Source organism: Narcine bancroftii, chromosome 5 (genome assembly GCF_036971445.1).
Source record: "Narcine bancroftii isolate sNarBan1 chromosome 5, sNarBan1.hap1, whole genome shotgun sequence".
NCBI classification, from domain to species: domain Eukaryota; kingdom Metazoa; phylum Chordata; class Chondrichthyes; order Torpediniformes; family Narcinidae; genus Narcine; species Narcine bancroftii.
In genome coordinates, this window is record NC_091473.1 from 17,563,345 (window position 1) to 17,585,617 (window position 22,273).

General features: G+C 41.4%; 2 protein-coding genes across 6 annotated transcripts in view; one reads left to right on the top strand and one right to left on the bottom strand.

The window, feature by feature from the left end:
* The window catches only part of setmar (SET domain and mariner transposase fusion gene), a 96,875-nt gene that overhangs the window by 52,704 nt on the left and 21,898 nt on the right, over positions 1-22,273 (top strand). The gene's annotated exons all lie outside the window — the stretch shown is intronic.
* The window catches only part of sumf1 (sulfatase modifying factor 1), a 117,207-nt gene continuing 98,286 nt past the window's right edge, over positions 3,353-22,273 (bottom strand). The window contains exons 8-9 of one of the 3 annotated variants that reach the window (XM_069936922.1): positions 20,941-21,000; positions 3,353-3,656 (exon numbers count right to left, since the gene is read on the bottom strand). In XM_069936922.1, the coding sequence (XP_069793023.1) occupies positions 3,543-3,656; positions 20,941-21,000 (174 nt within the window). In that variant the 3' untranslated portion in view covers positions 3,353-3,542. Of the gene's footprint in view, positions 3,657-15,647; positions 19,035-20,940; positions 21,001-22,273 lie in introns of those variants that run through there. The other 2 variants (XM_069936927.1, XM_069936921.1) reach the window with 2 other exon arrangements.

Here is a 22,273-nt window from a genome sequence, read left to right on the forward strand (position 1 = left end):
ATATTTATTCTTTAAGTGCATGTATTTTTTTTCCATAGGTATATGACTATTCATTTGGCAGTCCACCGTGCAAAATTTTTCTTAGTCACTGATAAGGCTATTTTAGCAAATGAAACTTGGAATTTAGTTAATTTATTGCTTATTTCAATAAAGTTGCGCCAAAGGTAAAGCTCTGGGTTGCCCCTGTTATTCTTGTTAATATTTGGGTAATATCCTGACAAAAAGGTCTCACCTTCACACAAGACCACGAGGCATGTAAAAACATTCCTGATTCTGTCCAACATCTAAAACGCATCTCAAATATTTCAGATTTTGATCTATGCAACTTCTGTGGTGTGAGATATAGTTGGTGTAGGAAATTGTACTGAACTAATCCATATCTTGCATTTATAATTGATGTCATGCTATCCAAACACCAATCAGACCAACATCTTTCCATTATTGCAACACCTAGATCCAACTCCCATCTCTCTCTCGATCTCTGTAAACCTGGTTTTGCGCTTTCACTCTGGAGAGCATAGTATATTGTTGTTATAAATTTAGGTGTATTCCCCAGCCAAATCATTCATTCCATTTCATTAATTTCAGGTGGACCAAATTGGGCCCCATCTTTTTCTCAGGAATGATCTTAGCTGGAGAAAAGAGAAGTCCCATTAGATACTCCATATTTATGTCTTACTTGTTCAAAAGACATAAGAGATCCCTCCACAGAACAATCCTCAATACATCTTATTCCTTTATTATACCAGGAGTTCAGGATTTTGTTGCCCAGATTTATGGGCAGCAATGTATTTTTACATAATAGCATTCTTAGTGATATCCCTGCTTTTTTTTCCAATATGCTCATTTATTTCTTGCCATATTCTAATCATATATATTAATATAGGATTATCCATCTTTGTTGTTATTAACAACATTCCAGTTATAAATAAAGTCCCTTGCTGTCCCCTTTCTTATTTAATACAATTCCATTCGAATCCAAGAGGGGGGAGGGGGTGCTGTCTTCTTCAAAGAAGAATGATAGAAATCTAGCTTGAGCTGATAAATAATACTTCTTAAAATCTGGAAGCCTAAGTGCTCCCAGTTTATAGTTCCATCTTAGCTTTTCCAGTGTCATTCTTGGCACCTTGTTGTTCCATAGGAATTGCTTTCTGTCATTACTAACCTAACTACAAGGTACTCTGGGACCACAAAAAGACCAGTCTGCACTATTGAAATGCCACTTGCACTAGCTGTAACTGTGGATGTTTATTCACCCATCTATCTATCCTTTATATATATTATCAATTTCTGTGCTTGGACCAGGATGTTATCATGAAGTCTTGGAGCAATTTAATGTATCGGTACTATTGTAGGGGGGGGAGTCTCTTATGTAACTTTTGGCTGCAGCAAGTAAGAATTTCAGTGTGTATACAGGTACTCCCTGACTTGTGACCTATGTATTTTTTACGTCCATCTGCACATACGACCATGAAAAAAAAATTATGCAGTTTATGTTGTATTTGACAAACTATAACAGGGATACAGGGCATTTAAGAGCCAAAATGTGCATTCTTACTTTGTTAGTCAGCGTCCCAGGGCTCATCGGTTGGGCGCAACCATCTTAATCCCTGTGCGCATGCACGAGGCTTTGGTTGGTGCATGTACAGTGGGTTCACATAATGGAGTTTGGTTGGCGAGAGTTAAGGGCGCGAATTCAATATCATCAGGATGCTTAACTCTCGTGTATGCGGATGTGCGCAGGAATCAAGATGGCTGCACCCAGCTGATGGGCCCAGGGACGCCGACTAACAAAGCAAGTATGCACATCTTGGCTCTTATATGCCCTGGATCCTTGTTATAGTTTATCAAAGACAACATTTGTTTAAAAAGTTTGGTACTCCGTGCACCTGGACAAAATTCTTACTTGCGTCAATTTTGAGATATGACCGATCCTTCGGTCCCAATTACAGTCGTAAGTCAGGGAGTACCTGTAACCATCATACTTATATGTATGACAATAAAATCATTATCATCACCTCCATCGACCCAAAAGTTGGAGTCAACTGCCACAAGAAAGTCGGGGTTGGGGTTCTTCTTGGGAGACACATTGATGAATGCCGGTTAATGGGCTGCTCTGGTTTGACAGAATTGGTATCAACAAAGAGAGTGTTAGTTTCTGCTAAAGGAACCTCTGAAGCTCATTTGACAAGAATGACCAGGAGATCATTATTAATAAATATTAGGCATTCCAGGGTTGGAAGCTCCATCAAAGGTAAAAAAACCCCAGCTCTGCAGGAACCTGAAAGCAAAGGTCAGTGAAAAGCCCCAGAACCTAAAGAACAAGTGTGTAACAGAGCCAATCAATACCAGTAAAGACTGACTGATGCCAAACAAGGAGGCGTTATTATGCTAAAAAGTATTTAACATCTTTGCTGTTGCAACTCTCAGAAAGATGGAGCGCAAAATCATGGAGGACCCTTTCCACCCTGCACACAGTATCTTTCAGCTGCTCCCGTCGGGGAAGAGATTCAGTAGGATCAGAGCCGGCACCACCAGGCTGAGGAACAGCTTCTCCCCACGGGCAGTGAGGACGCTGAACAACCAAAGGAACTGCTCTCACTCATCCGAGACTCTCAATTTACGATTTATTTATCTGCATATATGAATACTCGTCTGCATAGATATTGTTTGACTGTATGTGTGTTATGTCTAGGTGTGTATCTGTGTATTTTGCACTGAGGACCGGAGAACACTGTTTTGTCAGCTTTTATCTGTGCAATCAGATGACAATAAATTTGACTTGACTTCAGAATGAATGGGAATCCATTCGTCGATGGATAACCTTCACAAAACAAGGTTTCCCAATCTCAGAAGCTTAGGTACACTGTGCAGACAATTATTGTGCTTTCACCCAGACCAATTGAAAGACAAAGAGTGTGTCTAAGATGAAGACCTCACAGCACACACAAAACCTATGCTACCAGGCAACAATGGACACTGATGGTCGATATGCGTCTGAGACCTGACCTACAGCAAGCACCAACATCTCTGTAAAATCCTCCAAATTAATTCAAAATATAAGTGAAGCGACATTAGTGTCTCCACTCTTGCCAACAGCCCCAGAATTGAAGCTCCAGTTGTACTCTGTTGGATAGGTTGGGCCTTGTAAAATCAACAAGAAACCAATGAATCTCCACTGAACCATTTAATATCAGGGTTAGACGAAGCACAGGGATCTTTGCCTCTCTCACCATCATGAAGGTTTGAATGAAGAATGGTTCAAACTTATTTACTCTGTGATTCCATCTTATGATGTATGATCATACTTCTGCTCGAAAGGATTCCGAGAGAGTTCCAATATCAATAAAGCTGTTGAAAGAGATGAGCTTTATTAGTGATACCAGAAATATCAGTGGGGACAAAATCAGTTTATGGGTTGCCAGTAAGTTTTCTCTGCTGGGCGTTTTTGAAGGCAAGAACCGTCGGCACATTTTCATTTTTTGGGAGAGGTGTCTTTTCAGTTTGATCTTTGGGATCGTGAGAGTTTTCCAGGAACCTGCTCACTTCAGGTAGTCTGGCAAATTATCAACAGCGCAGCGAAAGCCCAGGTTGGAGGCAGAGCTATCAGGCGTATTCTGACTTCGAGCGGCACAGCGATATCTGTAGCAGTAGGACTAAATGTAAATCAGAACGTTAGAGGCGGATCAATGATGGCTGTCATGCACTATGAATACCATTTTGCGATTCATTCCTGCCTCATCCTGCAACCCTTTCCAGAAGTGAAGCTCCTGTATATCCAGTTCCTTCAGAAAACCACTGTGGAATCTGCTTCCCCCACTTTTGCATTCCACATCATTAATAGCAACCTTTGCTTGAAAAGAAAGTTAAATTTCTCTTGCTAATTACTTTGAATCTGTGCCCAGAATTGGACATGCAACTCCAGCTGCGACCTTTGCACTGATTTGCAAAGGTTTTACATAGACTCTTTGCTTTCATCCTCCAATTTTATTTAAAAATTAGCTTTTGTCAATTTGTACTCCTGTTTTTGATGGTTTACATGCGTGAACCTTTAGCTCTTTATGCCTTTGTTAACATTGGAGACTATATTGAAAGCAGAAGCCTGAAAACTCTGACTGTCAAGTTGAAATGTTTAAGATACAGTTTGGTAGCAGCCACTGATTGTGGGGTGTGATTAAAAAGTGGAATCTTGAGCCCACTATTTGATAGCTTTATACAAACATGAGGAGACTATGTGAGTTACTTTGCTGTTAAGATGATTATAGGTGGTCTGTTTTGCAAGTCCATTTACCTTCTTCAGTTTCATTCTAACAACAGCAAATAATCACAGGCCCATAAGCTCCAAATGACATCCTTAGCCATTTGTAGGAGCAATAACTTGCAATTTCTTTCCTAAATGGCAAGGCTATAATTTTAACAATTTCCCCTTATTCTTGATTCCTTCATCAAAAGAACTAGTTTCTCTCTGTATCTACCCAACCAAATTTTAAATAGCTTGATTGTTTAATCACATAATTTTCTCTGGGAATAGAGACTTTGTTTCAGTAATACCTCCTGTTAATTTCACCCTCTGAATCCAAACCGTGCTAGCCGCAATGTGGGAACTCTACTGAAGAGTTGAACCCGTTCAGACGCAGCCACTTAACTGATGTAAAACTTGATGAACTCTTCAATCACAGGCTAATGGACTCTTTTGCCCTGATAAAGCTGGTCGGGCTGGGTGGAGAGAAATGGAAGGGGGGGGGGGGGGTGTTGGGTAGGGGGAGAGCAGTGAATGGAAACCGATAAAAGTTTGAAAGAACAAGGAACCAGGGTAAGATGCAGTTTGGCCATGATTAAAATGAACTGAATGGCCAGTTCATTGTGTCATGCAACTTACTTTCCACCGCAGTCACTTGGGTGAAACAGAATTTGCTGGAAATACTCTTCTGTTGGGCAATATTTATGGTCCAAAACTCGAGTTAACGTTTCAGACAATGGCCTTACATCAAAACTGATAAATATATGGAAATTATGCACATTTTAATAAGCCGAGGATTGAGGGGGTGGGGGGTGAATGGAACAAAGGGAATATCTGAGATTGGTTGGAGGCTAGGGGAGACTGAATGATACAGGAAGTGATGGCCCTGGTTGAGCGAGAGTGGTGAAGGGTTGTTCATATGGCGATCTCCCGGAGACGATGTTATTGGAGGGAGATGAAGGAAGAAGTGAGGTGGAGGAAGAAAACAAAACATGCTGGATCCATGATATATTTAGTAGAGAAGTGAAACACAGTATGATGCTGAAACTGAAATAATCATGAAAAGTTCTAAATATTTCGCAGGTCAATCAGGAAGTTTGAGAAAGAAAATGCAGAATTAATGATTAAGTTTGTTGACCTTCCACCAGAACGAGCCAGTTCAGACCCAAACTGGAAAAGTTGGTTATCAGAAATTGCTGGATTCACTGTCAGGCTGTAATGCATAGGTGAGAAGATGATTTGCTGTACCTTGAGTGCACTTCATGCACCAAAGAAGATCAAATTCATAGAGGTCAGAGTGGGACAGGGTCACCCTTCTTGGCTGAATTGATGTTCTGCAAAGTGGCCATCCCATCTGTGCTTGATTTCTTTAGGGCAGTGAAAGCATCCATTGCAACACAAGAAGAAATACACGTGAACCACTGCTTCACTGTACCAAATTATGGAGGGTGGACTGGTAGAACCCTATTCTCGCTCGGAGTGGAAGAAGCAGGTTTGAGAGCCAGTGCAGGAAATAGTGGAGACGATTGAGAGGAAGGGAAATGTTATTTACAGATACTAGAAAGCTGGATAATCTTGGATAATGCAAAGTCCTTACTGGAAGATGAGTGGTGAGGGGATTTGATTAAGAATGATAATGGAGTCCATGGGCTTAGAGTCTTAGTTTTACAGCATGGAAACAGACCCTTCAACTCAACTTGCCCAAGTTGTCACTGAAGCTAGTCCTGCTTGCCTACATTTGGCCCGCATCTCTCTAAACTCTTTCTATCCGTGTACTCAGCTAAAAGTATTTTCAATGCTACAATTGTAGATATTGGTCCTTAAAACCTGAGGGGGAGGGAGGGAGGGAGACTCTCTTCACAGATTCTGACTGACCTTAAGAATTCCAGTATTTTCTGTTGAGATGACAGTTAAAAATATTCAGCTTGAGGATGTGATAAACTCTTGGCAACACAGTAACTCTTTCCTATCAGTAAATACTTTATAAATAATATTAATATATTTATTGACTAAATCATAACATGTATGCAATTATTTATGGTTGGAGCACCAAAGACCATATCATGTGATAATTCATTATATAGATGCTGAATTATCAATTAATTTATGCAATAAATTTTCTATAAAAATCCATTCTTTAATTCATGCTAAATTATACACAAAGAAATTCTTTACAGCTTGGTGTGCCTGTGTTTGTGTTCATGGCCAGATGCAGTTGGCATAATCAGTAGATGGCTCCTAACAGCCAGCTGACTGGAGAAGCAGAAAATAAATGGAGAGAATGGGAATTTTATACTATTGTAACATTTCAACAGACATTCCAAATTTAAATGGAAATTCCAAAAGAACATTTTAACTTTTGGAAATTTTAACCCATTAAATATGGAGGTATGAGATCTTCCGCTGGATCCAGTCGTCAGTGGCCTGACCTGGTGAATATGGAGACTTCTAGTCTTCTGGTGTTGTGGTCTTTGAAAGCGCTAAGTATAATTTCTGTCTCTAGAAAGGACAATGGCAAATCCACAAAAGTGCTGGAGAAACCCAGTGGGTCACACATGGAAAGTAAAAGGCAGTCAACACTTTGCTAGGCATCAGGCCTGAAATGTTGACTGTTGTTTACTTCTTATGTATGCTGCGTGACCCGCTGAGTTTGCATACTGGCCTCAAACCCAGCATCTCCAGCTTGTCTTGTTCATTGGCAAATTTCATTTTTAAGGCACTGAACCAGCTTTAAGGCACAAACGATTATTTTTGACCTTCACCAATAATTGCTGCCTGACACTTCCAAAATATGAATAGTTCAGTGTTGAAAAATATCACCCAGCAATGATGTCTCCTTTTACAGCTCAACACTTGGTTTCCTGTTAGGTTTTCCACTGCAGACCCTTATCGTACTTAGACTACAAATAGCATTTTATCTAAAGCTGGGTTGATGCGGTACGCTTAAAATAAAAGCAAACTTTAGTGGGATTTCTTTTCAGTTAAAGCTTGAAGCCAAAACCAACACACTTCACTACACTCTGACAGCACTAAGATAATTCCTGGAAAATTAGATCATTAATTAAACTAAGCCCCACTGAAAGAATTCCACTTTGTGCTAATGTGACATTTAAATCCCTAGAAATTTGGCTCTGCTCAATTTCGGTATTTGCTGGAATCAAAGATTGAGAAGGAATAAAAACGCAATTCTGTATTTGGTGAAACCAGAACAAATCAGTTTTATCCTTCAGATATACGAGACACAGAGTGGTGTGGGGCAACGGTAACAGCTTCAGTGCATTGGATGAAAAAAGGAAAGAACTTTGAGCTGTGTACAGCTTCTGCAATCTCAAAGGATCTAAGATGCTTGAGGTCAATAAAGCACCTTTGGAAGAAGTCACTGTGATAAACAGAGCAGGCAACATATGCAGATTCATTCCCATAAACCATGAGGTGATAATAGACCCAATGGGCAGATAAATCTTGGCCAGTTCCCTGGAGATAACTTTGCTGCTCCAGTGCAAAACATGTTAACAATGAACCCTCAACAACGGTCTCATGTTGCCCTCAGTTTGTACTAATTGATCTTTCTTTTCATTGCAATCCTATATTCTGTAAGTGTGCTCTTTATTAGACTGTAAGAATGTTCGAGATAACCTGTCAGTCTGGTATTTTGTGACAAATAAACTGAGGATCCACCTGAGTGGTCAGATGGTTCAATACCTCATCCTCAGTTCACCTTATGCAATACTCTCTGCTCTGGACTAAAGTGTCCTTCGTCAGGAACAGAGATCAAGTGAAGATCATTGATGATGCACCTGAAGGAGATTGGACTTAATGTGCTGCTTTGAGGGACTCAGAGGAAAGGACTCCGTCCACCGCAACTGTGAAATGTTGAGAAAGTAATGTTCCAGCAAGTCTTTGGGCGCCACAGTGAGCAAAGCAGTTCGCACAATGCTATTACAGTGCCAGTGACCTGGGTTTGAATCTGGGACTGTTTGTAAGGAGTTTATACATTCTGTGCATGGGTTTCCTCTGGGTACCCCACCCTTCAAAATGTACAGTGGTTTCAGGTTGATTGGGGTATTTGGATGGCACAGGCTCGTGGGCTTGTTACTATGTCGTATGTCCTGATGTAAAATTTAAATTAGATTGCTCTTGATTTCTTTCAGTTAGTTTTACCTGGCCTGATTCCACTGATTTATCTTTTTTAATCAGACCTTCTTCATGTCCAAATTAATCAGATGATGCAGTAAAGTCAAAAGCCATAGCTCTCATCTCACTTGGTCCCTTTGTCCCAATTCTGAACAAGGCTGCAATGAAGCTTAATGGAATCAATAATGTCTCGGGTTAAATGTTGTTGAAGATATGCTGTAAACTGTGGGATAATTGACCATATCCTGGATTTCTATGCGATAGATCACACATGTCAAACTCTGGCCCGCGGGCCAAATTTGGCCTGCGATATAATTATATTTGGCCCGCAAGATCATTTCAAAAATGTATTAGAGGTGGCCCGCTGGCCGCCGTGCCAGTATAGCGCATGCACAGTAATACAACAAATCCCAGAATGCATTGGCGTCAGCCCGCTAATCGCCCCCACCTCCTCTGTTTACGTTGCAGGGTCTCACTGTGGACTCTGGTTTCGGGGCCTGGCCGGTGTCAGGGGAAGCCAAGGCCGCTTCTCAGCGCCCGGAGCTGGAGGCCTCGGGCCTGACCTCGCCAGGACCGTTGCCCACTCCCCCTCCCTGCCGCAGGCCGACCCGCGACTCACGGTGACGGGTCCGCTGATCCGCCGAGATGCCGCCCTGCAGCGAGAGCCGATGCCCCCACACTGTCGTTGTCCAACCCGATTGCCCGCAAACCCCGCCCTCCCGCACACAGGCCTGAGTAAGGATTATGAACTTTAATCTCAGGATAAAACGATCTTCCAATAGTTTCATGTCACAGTGATAAATATATTCCTGGTTAAAAATGGTCCTGCACCTGGATACAAGCTCATTAGGCATAAAACTTGAAAAGTGTGTCAATCAAAGGATATCTGTACCAATGGAAAAAGGGCATGGCAAATAACCCTGCTAGAGTTCATGCCCACAATCAGTCACCCATTTGATTGTTTCAGGAATCATGTTATTCTCCCACATTCTCAATAGCCCTCAGATTTTACTATTCGACAGCACACTAGCAACATTTGACAAATCCTCTATAGAGAAATATTATTTATTGAATATTTTATTTCTCATTTGTTAATGCTTCTGGAAAGAGTTTATCCAAAACTATTATTAAACATTTATTTTAATAAGAAAAAGTTTAACATTACATATGTTGAAAGAAGAGAAAACATGCAGATGTTGTTGAAAATTTTCAATAAATATTTAGTTCGGCCCTCGACTTAGTCCAAGTTTTTAATTTTGGCCCTCTGTGAATTTGAGTTTGACACCCCTGATCTATAGATAGAGAAATGAACATTGGTCAAATCAATGTTCTTTGCTATAATCTTGATGACAGAGAGAGTGGAATCAGTTAGTTGCAACAAAATAGAGGGAATTTTATACCAATCTAGATAGATAAACAAAGACAGTCTGGATTGTTTTTCAATGTTTTCCATTTTACTTTTTTTCCAAATTATGCAAATAAGATTATTGTAATGTTCAAATAAAATATTGAAATGATTTCCATTTTAATAGAGATAAATTGATGGGTCGGTATTGGGCCTTAGTAGAGCACTTGATTAGTTCACTATAGTACTTGCAAGGAGTGAAAAGCCTATGTTGCATACATATTTGATTACTAGCTGGCTACTCAGTTACCAAGGAAACAAGAAACAGGAAATATTGGAATCTGGATCAAAAAAATGGAGCTGCTGGTCGAACTCACTGCTTCAGACAGCCTCCGTGGAGGGAAATGACAATCGACATTTCGGGTTGAGACCCTTCAACTGGATTCAGATGCTGGAGACCCGATGTTTCAACCTGAAACATCAACAGTTCATTTCCCTCCACAGATAATGCCTGACCTGCTGACTTCCTCCAAGCAGCTCAGGCTTTGCTCAGTTACCACAAGGTATTAACTTCAAAAACAAGCAAGAAAAATGGCTGCTTATAGCAATGACTCTACATGCAGTTCTGACGGGAATCATCAGATATTCCTGCTTAGAACTACTACAACTCAAACCCACAGCCACAGAAGCTGTCATCCCTGTGAGAATGATTGTCGGGAATAGCAAACTCTGGCAGACCACAGATGATTCCAACAGCTGGCATAAGGGCTCTTTAAAGAAGACCTGACCACATGAACGCATGGTGGGGTGGGGGGGAGGGGTTGAACTAAGATGCCGGGCCCTGAGGCCTCCATTCCCTACCATCTTACTGTCAATGTACAATCTTTAGAAAATAAATGGGATGAACGCAGAACCAGATTACAGCAGCAGAGGGACATCAGGGATTGCTGTGTAATGCGTTTCACTGAAACATAGCTGAAAAGGAACATTTCAGGACCAAGACTAATAGCCCGAGGGCTTCAACTTCCACTGTGCGGTCCGGACACTGGTGTCAGGCAAAGGCAGAGGTTGGTGACATTTATTTAATCGTTAATTCATTGCATGATGGTCCTGCTCCCCCGACCTGGAACATCTGGCAATCAAATGTGGTCCTTTTTATCTGCTGAGGGAGTTCTCTGACATCATCCTGTTGCTGTGCTCATTATGCCTCAGGCTGACATCAGGCTGGTGCTGGAGGGGCTGAGCTCTGTAATCAGGAACCATGAGACACCACACCCTAATAGCTTCCCCATCATTGTAGGGGACTTCAACCAGAGAAGTTTCTAACAAACTATCATCAACATATTACCTGCACAACCAGAGAAGCCAACACACTGCACCACCATCTAGAACGCCTACCAAGCCATCCCATACTTGCACCTCGGCAAGTCTGATCACTTGGCTGTACTTCTACTCCCAGCGTAGAAGTAGAAAGTGAGGACAACAGCACCAGTGGTGAAGACAGTGAAAGTATGGTCAAGAGAGGTGGAGGAGCACCTGTAGGACTGCATTGAATCAGTGGACTGGACCATATTCAAGGACTCATCTTCAGACTTGAATGAATATGCCACAGCTGTCACCAACTTCATCAAGACCTGTGTGGATGAGTGCATGCCCATGCCATGAGAACTGTAATCAAAAGCTGTGGATGAATCAAAGGATTCACAACCTGCTGAGGGTGAGGTTGATGGCATTTAAGACCAGATCTCTCCAGAAAGTCCAGGTGCAACCTACGGAAGGCGATCTTAGCAGTAAAGAGGCAATTCTGAAGGAAGCGAGAAACAGTCAGGGATTGCAGACCATTACATCCTACACTGCAAAGCTGAATATCAGAAATGGCTGTGATGCTTCATCACCCGATGAGCTGAGCATTTTTTATGCTCGCTTTGAAAAGGAGAATTCAGTGGTACCAATGAGAATTCCTGCAGAAGCTGGCGACCCTGTGATATCTGTCTCTGAGGCCAACGTCAGAACATCCTTCAAGAGAGTAAATCCTCGCAAGACGTCAGATCTTGACGGCATACCTGGCAGGGTACTGAATGTCTGTGCAAAACAACTAGCTGGAGTGTTAACAAACATTTTCAATTTCTCATTGCTGCAGTTGGAGGTTTCCACCTGCTTCAAAAGGGAATCAATAATACCAATGCCAAGAAGAGCAGGGTGAGCTGCCTCAATGACTATCAGCCAGTAACACTCACATCGACAGTGATGAAATGCTTTGAGAGATTGGTCATGGCCAGAATGAACTTATATCTAAGTAAAGACCTGGACCCACTGCAATTCAACTACCGCAACAATCTCACCACAGCAGATGCAATATCACTGGCTCTCCACTCATTCTGAATCACCTAGACAACAGCAACATGTACATCAGGCTGCTTTTCATTGATTACAGCTCTGCTTTCAAAACCATCATCCCCTCAATGCTCCTCCTCATGCCCCTCCCCCCACCATTTTGTTCAGGCATCTGCCTACATTCTCTCATACATTGATAAAGGGCTCAAGCCCAAAATGTTTGCTATGTATCTTTATCTTTGCTATATTAAGTAGAGTGTTTGACTTGATAAGTTTCTCCAGCATTGTGGTTTTAACTCAACCACAGTGTCTGTAGACTTTTGTGCTTTATTTCCCCTCAAAAATGGTCAGTAAGCCCCAAATCCTGGGCCTTTGCACCATCTTCTGTAATTGCATCCTTGACTTTTTTCTGTTTTACAAGATCATATGATAAAGAACCAGAAGCAGGCCACTAGGCCCATCGAGCCTGTTCCGTGACTCTACACTAAGCTGAACTATGCTCACCCCTAGTTCAAATTTCCAGCCTTTTCTCCATATCCCTTGATACCCTTACTAATGAGATGCTTATCTATTTCCTGTTTAAATACTCCCAGTGATCTTCCCTCTACTGCTTTGTATGGCATTGAGTTCCATAAATCCACCACCCTCTGATTAAAGAAGTTCTCCCTTCTCTCTGTTTTAATTGGATAACGAATTTTAAGACTATGTCCCCTTGTCCTCGATTCACCTATCAAGGGAAACATCTCATCTGCATTCACTGTCATAACCTTTCAATATTCGAAATGTCTCTATGAGATCCCCCCACCCCCCCAATTCTCCTATACTCCAACGAATACAACCCAAGAGCTGTCAAACACTCCCCATACTTCAGCCCCTGCATTCCAGGAATCATCCTGGTAAATCTCCTCTGCACTCTCTCCAACAACATCATATCTTTTCTAAGATAGGGCGCCCAAAACTGTACACAGTACTCTAGATGGGGTCTCACCAGTGCCCCATAGAGTCTCATTAGCACCTCTCTACTCTTATACACTATACCTCTTGAAATGAATGCTAGCTTAGCATTCGCCTTCTTCACTACCAATCCTACTTGGGCATTAACTTTTAGATTACTCTGCACAAGGACGCTCAGGTCTATCTGCACCTCCGAGGGTTGAATTTTCTCCCCATCCAGATAGTTCTCTGCCTGTTTATTTCTACTGCCGAAATGTAGAACCAAACAATTCTCAACATTGTACTTCATCTGCCATATTTTTTCCCAGTCTCCCAAACTGTCTATATCTCTCTGCAGTTTTACGGTTTCTTCAACAGTTCCTGCTCTGCCACCTATCTTGGTGTCTCCTGCAAATTTGACCACAAAACAATCCATTCCACAATCCAAATCGTTAATATAAATTGTAAACAGCAGCGGGCCCAAGACACTGAATTCTGTGGAACACCTCTTGTTACAGGCAGCCATCCTGAATGGGATGGCTTTCTACTTATCAGCCAATTTTCTACCTCAACAATGAAGACGGTGTTTACATCCGGTACCGCACGGATGGCAGTCTCTTCAATCTGAGGTGCCTGCAAGCTCACACCAAGACACAAGAGCAACTTGTCCGTGAACTACTCTTTCCAGACGATGCCGCTTTAGTTGCCCATTCAGAGCCATCTCTCCAGCGCATGACGTCCTGTTTTGCGGAAACTGCCAAAATGTTTGGCCTGGAAGTCAGCCTGAAGAAAACTGAGGTCCTCCATCAGCCAGCTCCTCACCATGACCACCAGCTCCCCCCACATCTCCATCGGCCACACGGAACTCAAAACGGTCAATCAGTTTACCTACCTTGGCTGCACCATTTCATCTGATGCAAGGATCGACAAAGAGATAGACAACAGACTTGCCAAGGCAAATAGCGCCTTTGGAAGACTACTTAAAAGAGTCTGGAAAAACAACCACCTGAAGAAACACACAAAGATCAGCGTGTACAGAGCCGTTGTCATACCCACGCTCCTGTTCGGCTCCGAATCATGGGTCCTCTACTGGCATCACCGACGGCTCCTAGAACGCTTCCATCAGCGCTGTCTCTGCTCCAACCTCAACATTCATTGGAATGACTTCATCACCAACAACGAAGTACTCGAGCTGGCAGAGTCCGCAAGCATCGAATCCATGCTGCTGAAGACCCAACTGCGCTGGGTGGGTCACGTCTCCAGAATGGAAGACCATTGCCTTCCCAAGATCGTGTTCTATGGCGAGCTCTCCACTGGCCACCGAGACAGAGGTGCACCAAAGAAAAGGTACAAGGACTGCTTAAAGAAATCTCTTGGTGCCTGCCACATTGACTACCGCCAGTGGGCTGATATCGCCTCCAACTGTGCATCTTGACGCCTCACAGTTCGGCAGGAAGCAACCTCCTTTGAAGAAGACCGCAGAGCCCACCTCACTGACAAAAGACAAAAGAGGAAAAACCCAACACCCAACCCCATCCAACCAGTTTTCCCTTGCAACCGCTGCAACCGTGCCTGCCTGTCCTGCATCGGACTTGTCAGTCACCAACGAGCCTGCAGTAGATGTGGACATACCCCTCCATAAATCTTCATCCGCGAAGCCAAGCCAAAGAAAAGAAAGAAAAAATTCAGTCTAATAGCATCCCTGTAATTCCACGGGCCTTCATCTTATTTAGCAGCTTAACATGCGGCATCTTATTGAAAGTCTTTTGAAAATCTAAATATACCACATCCACAGCCTCCCCTTTGTCTATCCTACCTGAGACTTCCTCGTTGGAAGACCACAGTCAGTGTGAATCGGTAACAACATCTCCTCCTCAGTGACAATCAACACAGGCACACCTCAAGGATGGATGATTAGCCCACTGCTTTACTCTCTCTATAACCATGACTGTGTGACTAGGCACAATTCAAAGGGCATCTACAAATTTGCCAATGACACTATGGTCATTGGCAAAATCACAAGATGGCAATGAGGAAGCATACAGGAGTGAGATGGATCAGCTGGTTGAGTTGCGTCATAACAACAATCGTGCACTCAACTTTAGCCAAACTTAGGAACAAATTATGGACTTCAGGAAGGGGAAACCAAGAGAACACAAACCAATCTTCATCAAGGGGAGGTCAGCAGTGGAAAGGGTAAAGAATTTCAAATTCCTGGGTGTCAACATCTCTTAAGATTTATCCTGGGATCCTCATGTCTTTAGGAATTTAAGGAGATTTGGTAGGCTCTTGCAAATTTCTACAGATGTATTGAGGAAAGAATTCTGATGAGTTGCGTCACTGTCTGGGACGGAGGTGCCAATGCACAGGACTGGAAAAGGCTACAGAGAGTTGTGAACTCGACCAGCATCATCATGAGTGTTAGTCTTTACTTCATGAACAAAATATGCAAGCATCGATTTCTCAATAAAGCACCTTCTGTCATTAAGGGCCCACACCACCCAGGCCATGCCCTCTTCTCACTGCTACCATCAGCAAGGAGGTACAAGAGCCTGAAGATGAACACCCATTGGTATAAAACAGCTTCTTCCCCTCTGCCATCAAATTTCAGAATGGATAATGAACCACAGACGCTACCTCACTTTTTCTTTTTTTTGCACAAATTTATTTTTAAAAATGTAATTTACAGCAATTTTTGCATCCGTAATGCAGCCACAAAACAACAAATTTCTTGACACATGTTCAAGACAATAAATTGTTTCTGAACTAGTGATGTTAATTAATTGCCTTTTATTCTGGATTTAAATTTTAATTTCACCTTGCTGGTTTTCTAACATTTAGGTTTCACTTTGCTGGTCTCTTAAGGCTGGTAGTTTAAGCCCTAGGCTTCTTTCTCAGCCGCTGGACTGCAAGCTGTGTTTTTCCCAAGCAAATGGGAACTATTGGGATTTGGTCTGTAAATTCTAACATTGTGCAATGGTTTTGTGTGTCACAGAATGGAATTATTTAAAAACCTGGTGCATGAGTCCCACACATGTAAATTAGATATGGCTTCTGTGCATTGCGTTCATACACATGGAGATTGCGAGCCACTTGTTCATGCTGCTGGATGCCGAAAACAGCTGTACATAACATGGCAGTCTGGAAATTCCCAACACCCTCTTTTTTTTTTACCTCCTAAACTGCTTATCCTCTTCTATCTCACTGGCAAATGAGCCTTTAGTCTTCTCCTCTATTAGCCCACCACCAATCCTCTTCCTCCTGCCTCTGAGATCCAGTCCTCAAGATCATTGCCTTATTCGCTACCAACCCATTGTCCATTTTCTCCCTCCCATCCCTAGTGGATGGCAGGAGATTGTGGAAGAATGACCATTATTCAGGCTCCCTCAAGTGGGTGTGTTCCATCATGCCCCAAGCTCCATATGCATTGGAAAATCACTGCTAAGGCACCTTGGCCAAAATCTGCACGTATGGTACTTTTTAAGCAGACTATAAACAATTTTTAAATGAAGAGGTAAAAGCCAAGTAATTACCATTCGGTGCTTCTCAGTTTTATTTCCTTTGTGTCACCTCATCCAAGTTTTACTGAATCAAGCAATCTTTCTTGTAAGATCCAGAAACATGCAAGTATCTTAATTAAAATGTAAATTAATTTAATATTTTGTTTGAACAATAGTTTGGTTAATATTAGAAAACTGTGTGAATTAGGAAAAAAGTGAGATAATATGGTAAGGTAATCACAGATGCATAAGGCAAGTTGACAATCTTAGTTCATTCATTAAACTGAAGTTTTTTGTGATGTGTACTGGGATACAGGGAAAAGCTTTGTTTTACATGCTGTCCAGGCACATCAATCCACACAAGTACAGCAGGTGGTGCATGATAAAAGAAGAGTGCAGTGAGTAGAGTTTCTGTAAATTAAAAAGTGCAGAGACAAGGTGCAGGATTTTAGAAGAGTAAAGTCAAACAGTGCAAGGGCATCATCCTTTACCAATGAGTGGCTCATTTATGCATCTGATAACAGCAGGAAAAAAAATTGTCCCTCTATTTTGTAGCAGCTAATTGTTTTTAGCCTCTGGCAAGAATATCATTCTTTATGAATAAAGCAAAGGACAGTTGGGGAATTAGTGTATTGCAATTTCTAGGCCTTTATCTCCGAAGGTTGGACATCAACACTAATGCTTGGTACAAAGATGGGCAGTGACTGCTCCATACCATTTGCTGATGTCGTTCATAAACATGGCAAGATAACAGGTTGCAATGACTGTTTGTTTTCCCTTCTCTTTCTGTGGATATTGGTTTACCCTCTTGATTATTAATATGGCTGATGTTGCAGCACTCCTTGGGGTGAATGTACTGAACCTCAAAATAGTAAAATTAAGTTGTCTTTTATCTGTACCATCTGATCTATCTCTGTAACTCTGCACTTATGTACTGTGTTTTACTTGTTATACTAAGCGTGAGATGTCCAACTGAACTCTCACAAAAAACCTGCATTTTGGGACATGTGACAATATTCTCAAATAAAGTCAATAAGATTTTAAATGGCAATCTGAACAAAAGGCTCATAGAGTGATTTAAATTTCTAACAAATTTAAATTGCTGTTAAAATTAAAGCATCCATTTTGCGAACCCAGCAGTTTACCTTTGATTGCCCTGAAGCTTGTTGAGAACACAGGAGTATAGATTGTAAAAAAAATAATTTATTCCTTGTTTTTGATCTCTCCCAAACCATATTATTACCTTTATCATTTGATGAAATCCAAAAATGAGACTGGTGTATTTTCACATTTCATTTACAATCCAAATGATATTTCTAGATCAAAATACTCAACTCTTTGAGATCTTCACATGAAGAGTTGTATTTAATAAACATCAAGGGACATTTGCACCATTTTGAAATAATTTTTGGAATCTAGGAGTATTTAATTTGAAAAGCATAATTTTATATTGGATGGTCTTTCGGAGATGTAACATATCAAAATATACAGTAATTTAAAATCATATTGAATCACTGATCATTTATGCAGTGTTCTCAATAGAATGATGTGCATAATTTTTGTTGAAATTAAAAAGGAGACATCATTTCAATGACAGCACTGTAAACACATGCTAATATTTCAGATGAAGTGAGGAACTGAAATAGTTATTCTTGGGAGTGAAGCAAGTAAACTGGTAATTCACAGAACTGAAGAGTGATTGAAATGGTCACTATTAAGAGTGAAGTCTGAAACAGAACCTGAGGGTAATGGTCCGAGTGAACTGGTCACTCTGATATCTGGAGTATGAATGAAATAGTCACTCTGTGATCAAAAGTCCAAATGAACTGTTGTCCTGAGGTTGAGTCCAAGTGATCCAGATATCAGAAGTTTGACTGAACTGATCACTTTGTGATCAAGGCTAGGGGTGAAATGGTCACTGGGATCAAGGCTCTGGGCAAAATGGTCATTGAGATCAGGAGTCCAAATTAATAGGTGAAGTGAACCAGCAGAGGTTGAGGGTTCGAGTGAAACAGTCACTGTGAGGTTGAAAGTTCAAGTGAAGTGGTCACTCTGAGTTTGAGGGTTCGAATGAATTGGTCACTTTATGGTTGAGAGTCTGAGTGAACCGGTTACTTTGAGGTTAAGGGTCCAGGTGAACCAGTCACTCTGTGGTTGAGAGTTGGAGTGAATCGGTCACTCTGGGATCTGAAAGGTGAATTAACTGGTCTGTTGTGCACATTTCTGGACAGGTAATGTGGCTCTAACAGAAAGTTTGTTACTTCCCCACATCGAGGGGAACAAAGTCTCCATGCTGAGATACCAATCCTGTCACCTCTGAACAAGTGTCAAATCACAGGTAGTTGCCTACTAGTAATGAGTTGAAATGGGTAGTCGGGGGAGTCTGCAGTGCTGAGTACGGGAAGTTGTATATAAATTTTGGGCGGCACAATTAGTGCAATGCTATCACAGCTCCAGCGATCTGGGTTTGAATCCAACTCTGAAGGAGTTTGTTCATTCTTTCCATGTCTGCGTGAGTTTCCTCCAGGTGCTGCAGTTTCCTCCCACCCTTCAGAAACATACAGGGATTGTTGGTTAATTTGTGGATTTGGGGCAACATGGGCTTGTGGGCTGGAAGGGCCTGTTATTGTGCTGTATGTCCAAATTTAATTTAAATTGAGGCAGAAAAGTATAATGTTTATTACATTGAAACTGAAGATGAAGTAAAATCTGTGGGTGCATGATAAAGTGTGAAAAACATTACTTCTAAAAATAGTTCCTCATTAAAATACAGTTCATTGTGGATTCAGCGCAGAACAGCAGCACAGCTTGGGGCTGCCTCAGAATCACAGGCATTCTGGTAATGTGAAAGGTGATAATTTACTTGCTCAATTATCCTAAACAAGCAACTCTTACCCCTTTCTGCTCTTCATAAGAATGCAAAATGAAACAAGATTGAGAGTCCAATCACCCTCTTTGAACTTGCTCTGCTATTCAATAAGAACATGATGGATCAAGTCCTGATCAATCTCTGCTTTGACTAAATGATCAGTGGCTGGAGGAACTCAGTGAGCCAGACAGCATCCATGAAGGGAGTTTCTCAATACAGAGACCCAACCCATAACATTTACTGAACATTTCTACCCGTGGATGCTGCCCGACCCGCTAAATTCCTGTAGCAGCTCATTGTTTGCTCAAGGATCCAGCACGTGCAGTCTTTGTGTTTCTCTGCTTTGAATTGATTCACTGACTTTGCCTCCACAGCTCTCGAGGGTCCACTGAGGGAAGAAATTCTTCCTCATCTTCATCTGACATGAGCAACTTCTTATTCTGAAACTATCCCCTTATTGTAAAGAACCTGACTAGAAGAAATATCCTTTCAATATCCAACGTGTCAATCTCAAAATTTTATATTACTTCCCATGATTAATTCTTTTCTGAATTTTTCTCTAAAATAAGTGATAAGGAATTGTTTGGAAAATTCTCGGCACCTGGAAACCTCGTTCATTGGATGTGTGGGACTCCAAATATTCCCCTTAATGTGTTTTCAGGATCATAAGTGGATCGCACTGATTCCTTTTTGCCAAATGGTTGCTGCGTTCTGGACTCCAGTTCCATCCAAGCTTTTTTTGCATATTATCTGGACTACAGGAGAAAGTGCCCATGTGTCACTTTATGAAATGGGCAAGTTGTGTGGATAAGTGAATTCTTTACCAGGCTTTGGGGTAAGGAAATTTTTCATTTAATTTGGCCCCATTTATTCCCCCTTCCACCTTCAGAATGATTGACCAGTACTTTACTATGTGCTAAATCTATAATGAGCTCATCAAAATTGACAGTCTGATACCCATTATATTACTAAAACCAGCTGAGAATTTATGTTGTGTATCATAATGACTGATACATGTTTGAAACCAGGAATGAAAGTACATTATGTTCTGTCACATTTCAACTATCTGAACAGAGTTAACATCTCAACTGTATTCACTGTTTTCTTGAATGATCTTTCAGTGTCCTTTGTGAGAATGGAGAGTCAACAACTTATACACATTTCCTGTCTATTGGATCTGTTTGCAAGTCATTAAAAGCATGTCAGTCTCTGCATTCTTTAACAGTATCTTCTACTTAATCTCTCACTGATTTGGTCGGTTCTTTAAACAGATTCCACAAACTTAAAGGGTCCTGACTCTAAAAACTGACTGACCATTTCTACCAGTGAACGCAGTGTGACCTGCTGAGTTCCTCAGCATCTCTTTATTCACTTGAGATCCGAGGATTTACAATTTTTGTGATTCTCTGCAGGCTTAATTAAGCAGGTCAATTGTAATCAAGGCTCATTTTGTGGAATGTTAACTGATCTTTCAGTTCTGCTTCTCTTGAGCTGCTGTGTAATTAACAGAACTTACTATAATTTTGTGTCTGTTTTGGTCTGGCCTTTTCTTCTATAATTGTGTTTTACAATGCTCAAAAGATACCTTGTGGCACATGTAGGATCCGCCCTTCTTCACCTTGTCTCTTCCTGAGGCAGGCCCTGTCTGTAGGAAACAAATGGAATGCACAATCAGTGACCTCATACTGGAATGTCTGCAGGATTTAAAATGGCAGTGTGATCAGTAACATCCACATCACCAGAAACCTTTCAGTACAGCTCACCATTCTGCAATGACTGGAGCAATTCAGTCTATGACAGGTGTTGCAGTGAGACTCGTTGAAGGGTCCGGACCCAAGGTGTTGACTGACAATTTCTAACCATGGATGTTTTCCTGACCCACTGAGATCCTCCAGCAACTCATCATTTCCCATGCAAGTTCACCATGTGAGGCTTTGGATACTGCTGGTAGGTTCACGGTGGTTTGACGTGAATTCCTCTTTCGAGTCCATACTCTGGTCTTATTATAGAATCTGTATTTTTACATAATGTAATAGATGTACAGTTGATGAGATTAAACCTGCCTAGGAGGGTAAATGTCAGCTGACAAAGCTTTTGCTCTACCTTGAACAGCAGTGGGGATGTAACAAAATCTGTGAAGAAACTGGTCAGTGCTAAGTTCCCTGCTGTTATTTTTTTTAAAGAAGTTGTCTCCTGTATGTTCAGAGGCAAGTTCCTTCTGAGGCAAACTAGAGATAGTGCAGTGATTGAACAGAAATGTTTACCAGAGAGCCGAAGCAATGTTACAGTTGTTGCTTCTGACACTCAAGGTGTGCTTTATCTCTTGCTTTAATCCCATTTAAATGCTACCCATGTTGGTTGTGTTTTCTATTTCTTCCATGTTAAAACTTTAGTTTTGATGAATGCTGCTTTACATGGTGCTCCTAATGGTAAATAATCTTTCTGAAATACTTGAAGCGACTTCAACATATTTAGACAGTGTGTTCCTAACTGTACCTGCTGTTGTAGAAATTGTAGTATGCACTATTTATAAATTAAATGATTTCTATCAAAGATTCATACAGAATATGAATGTGTAGGCAATGGGGGAAAGTGGATAATGCCAATTAGAAACCAAAAAAAGTTGGTAAGATTAGTTCTGAGGGCTCAGCAGGGATTTGGGATGAGCAATAAATGAGAAATAGGGTGTAATATTATTGCAAGCTCACTGATACTGGAATTCTTGAGTTAACACTAATCTCATTTAAAACAAACTGCTGGAGGAACTCAGCAGGTCAGGCAGCAGTTGGAGAGGCAGAAGCATAGCTAATGTTTCAGGTTGACACCCTGAATCAGGACCATTTGAGTTGGATGGCCGATGAAGGATATTGACCCAAAACGTCGGCTATCTTTCTGCCTCCATGGAGGCTGAGAGATGC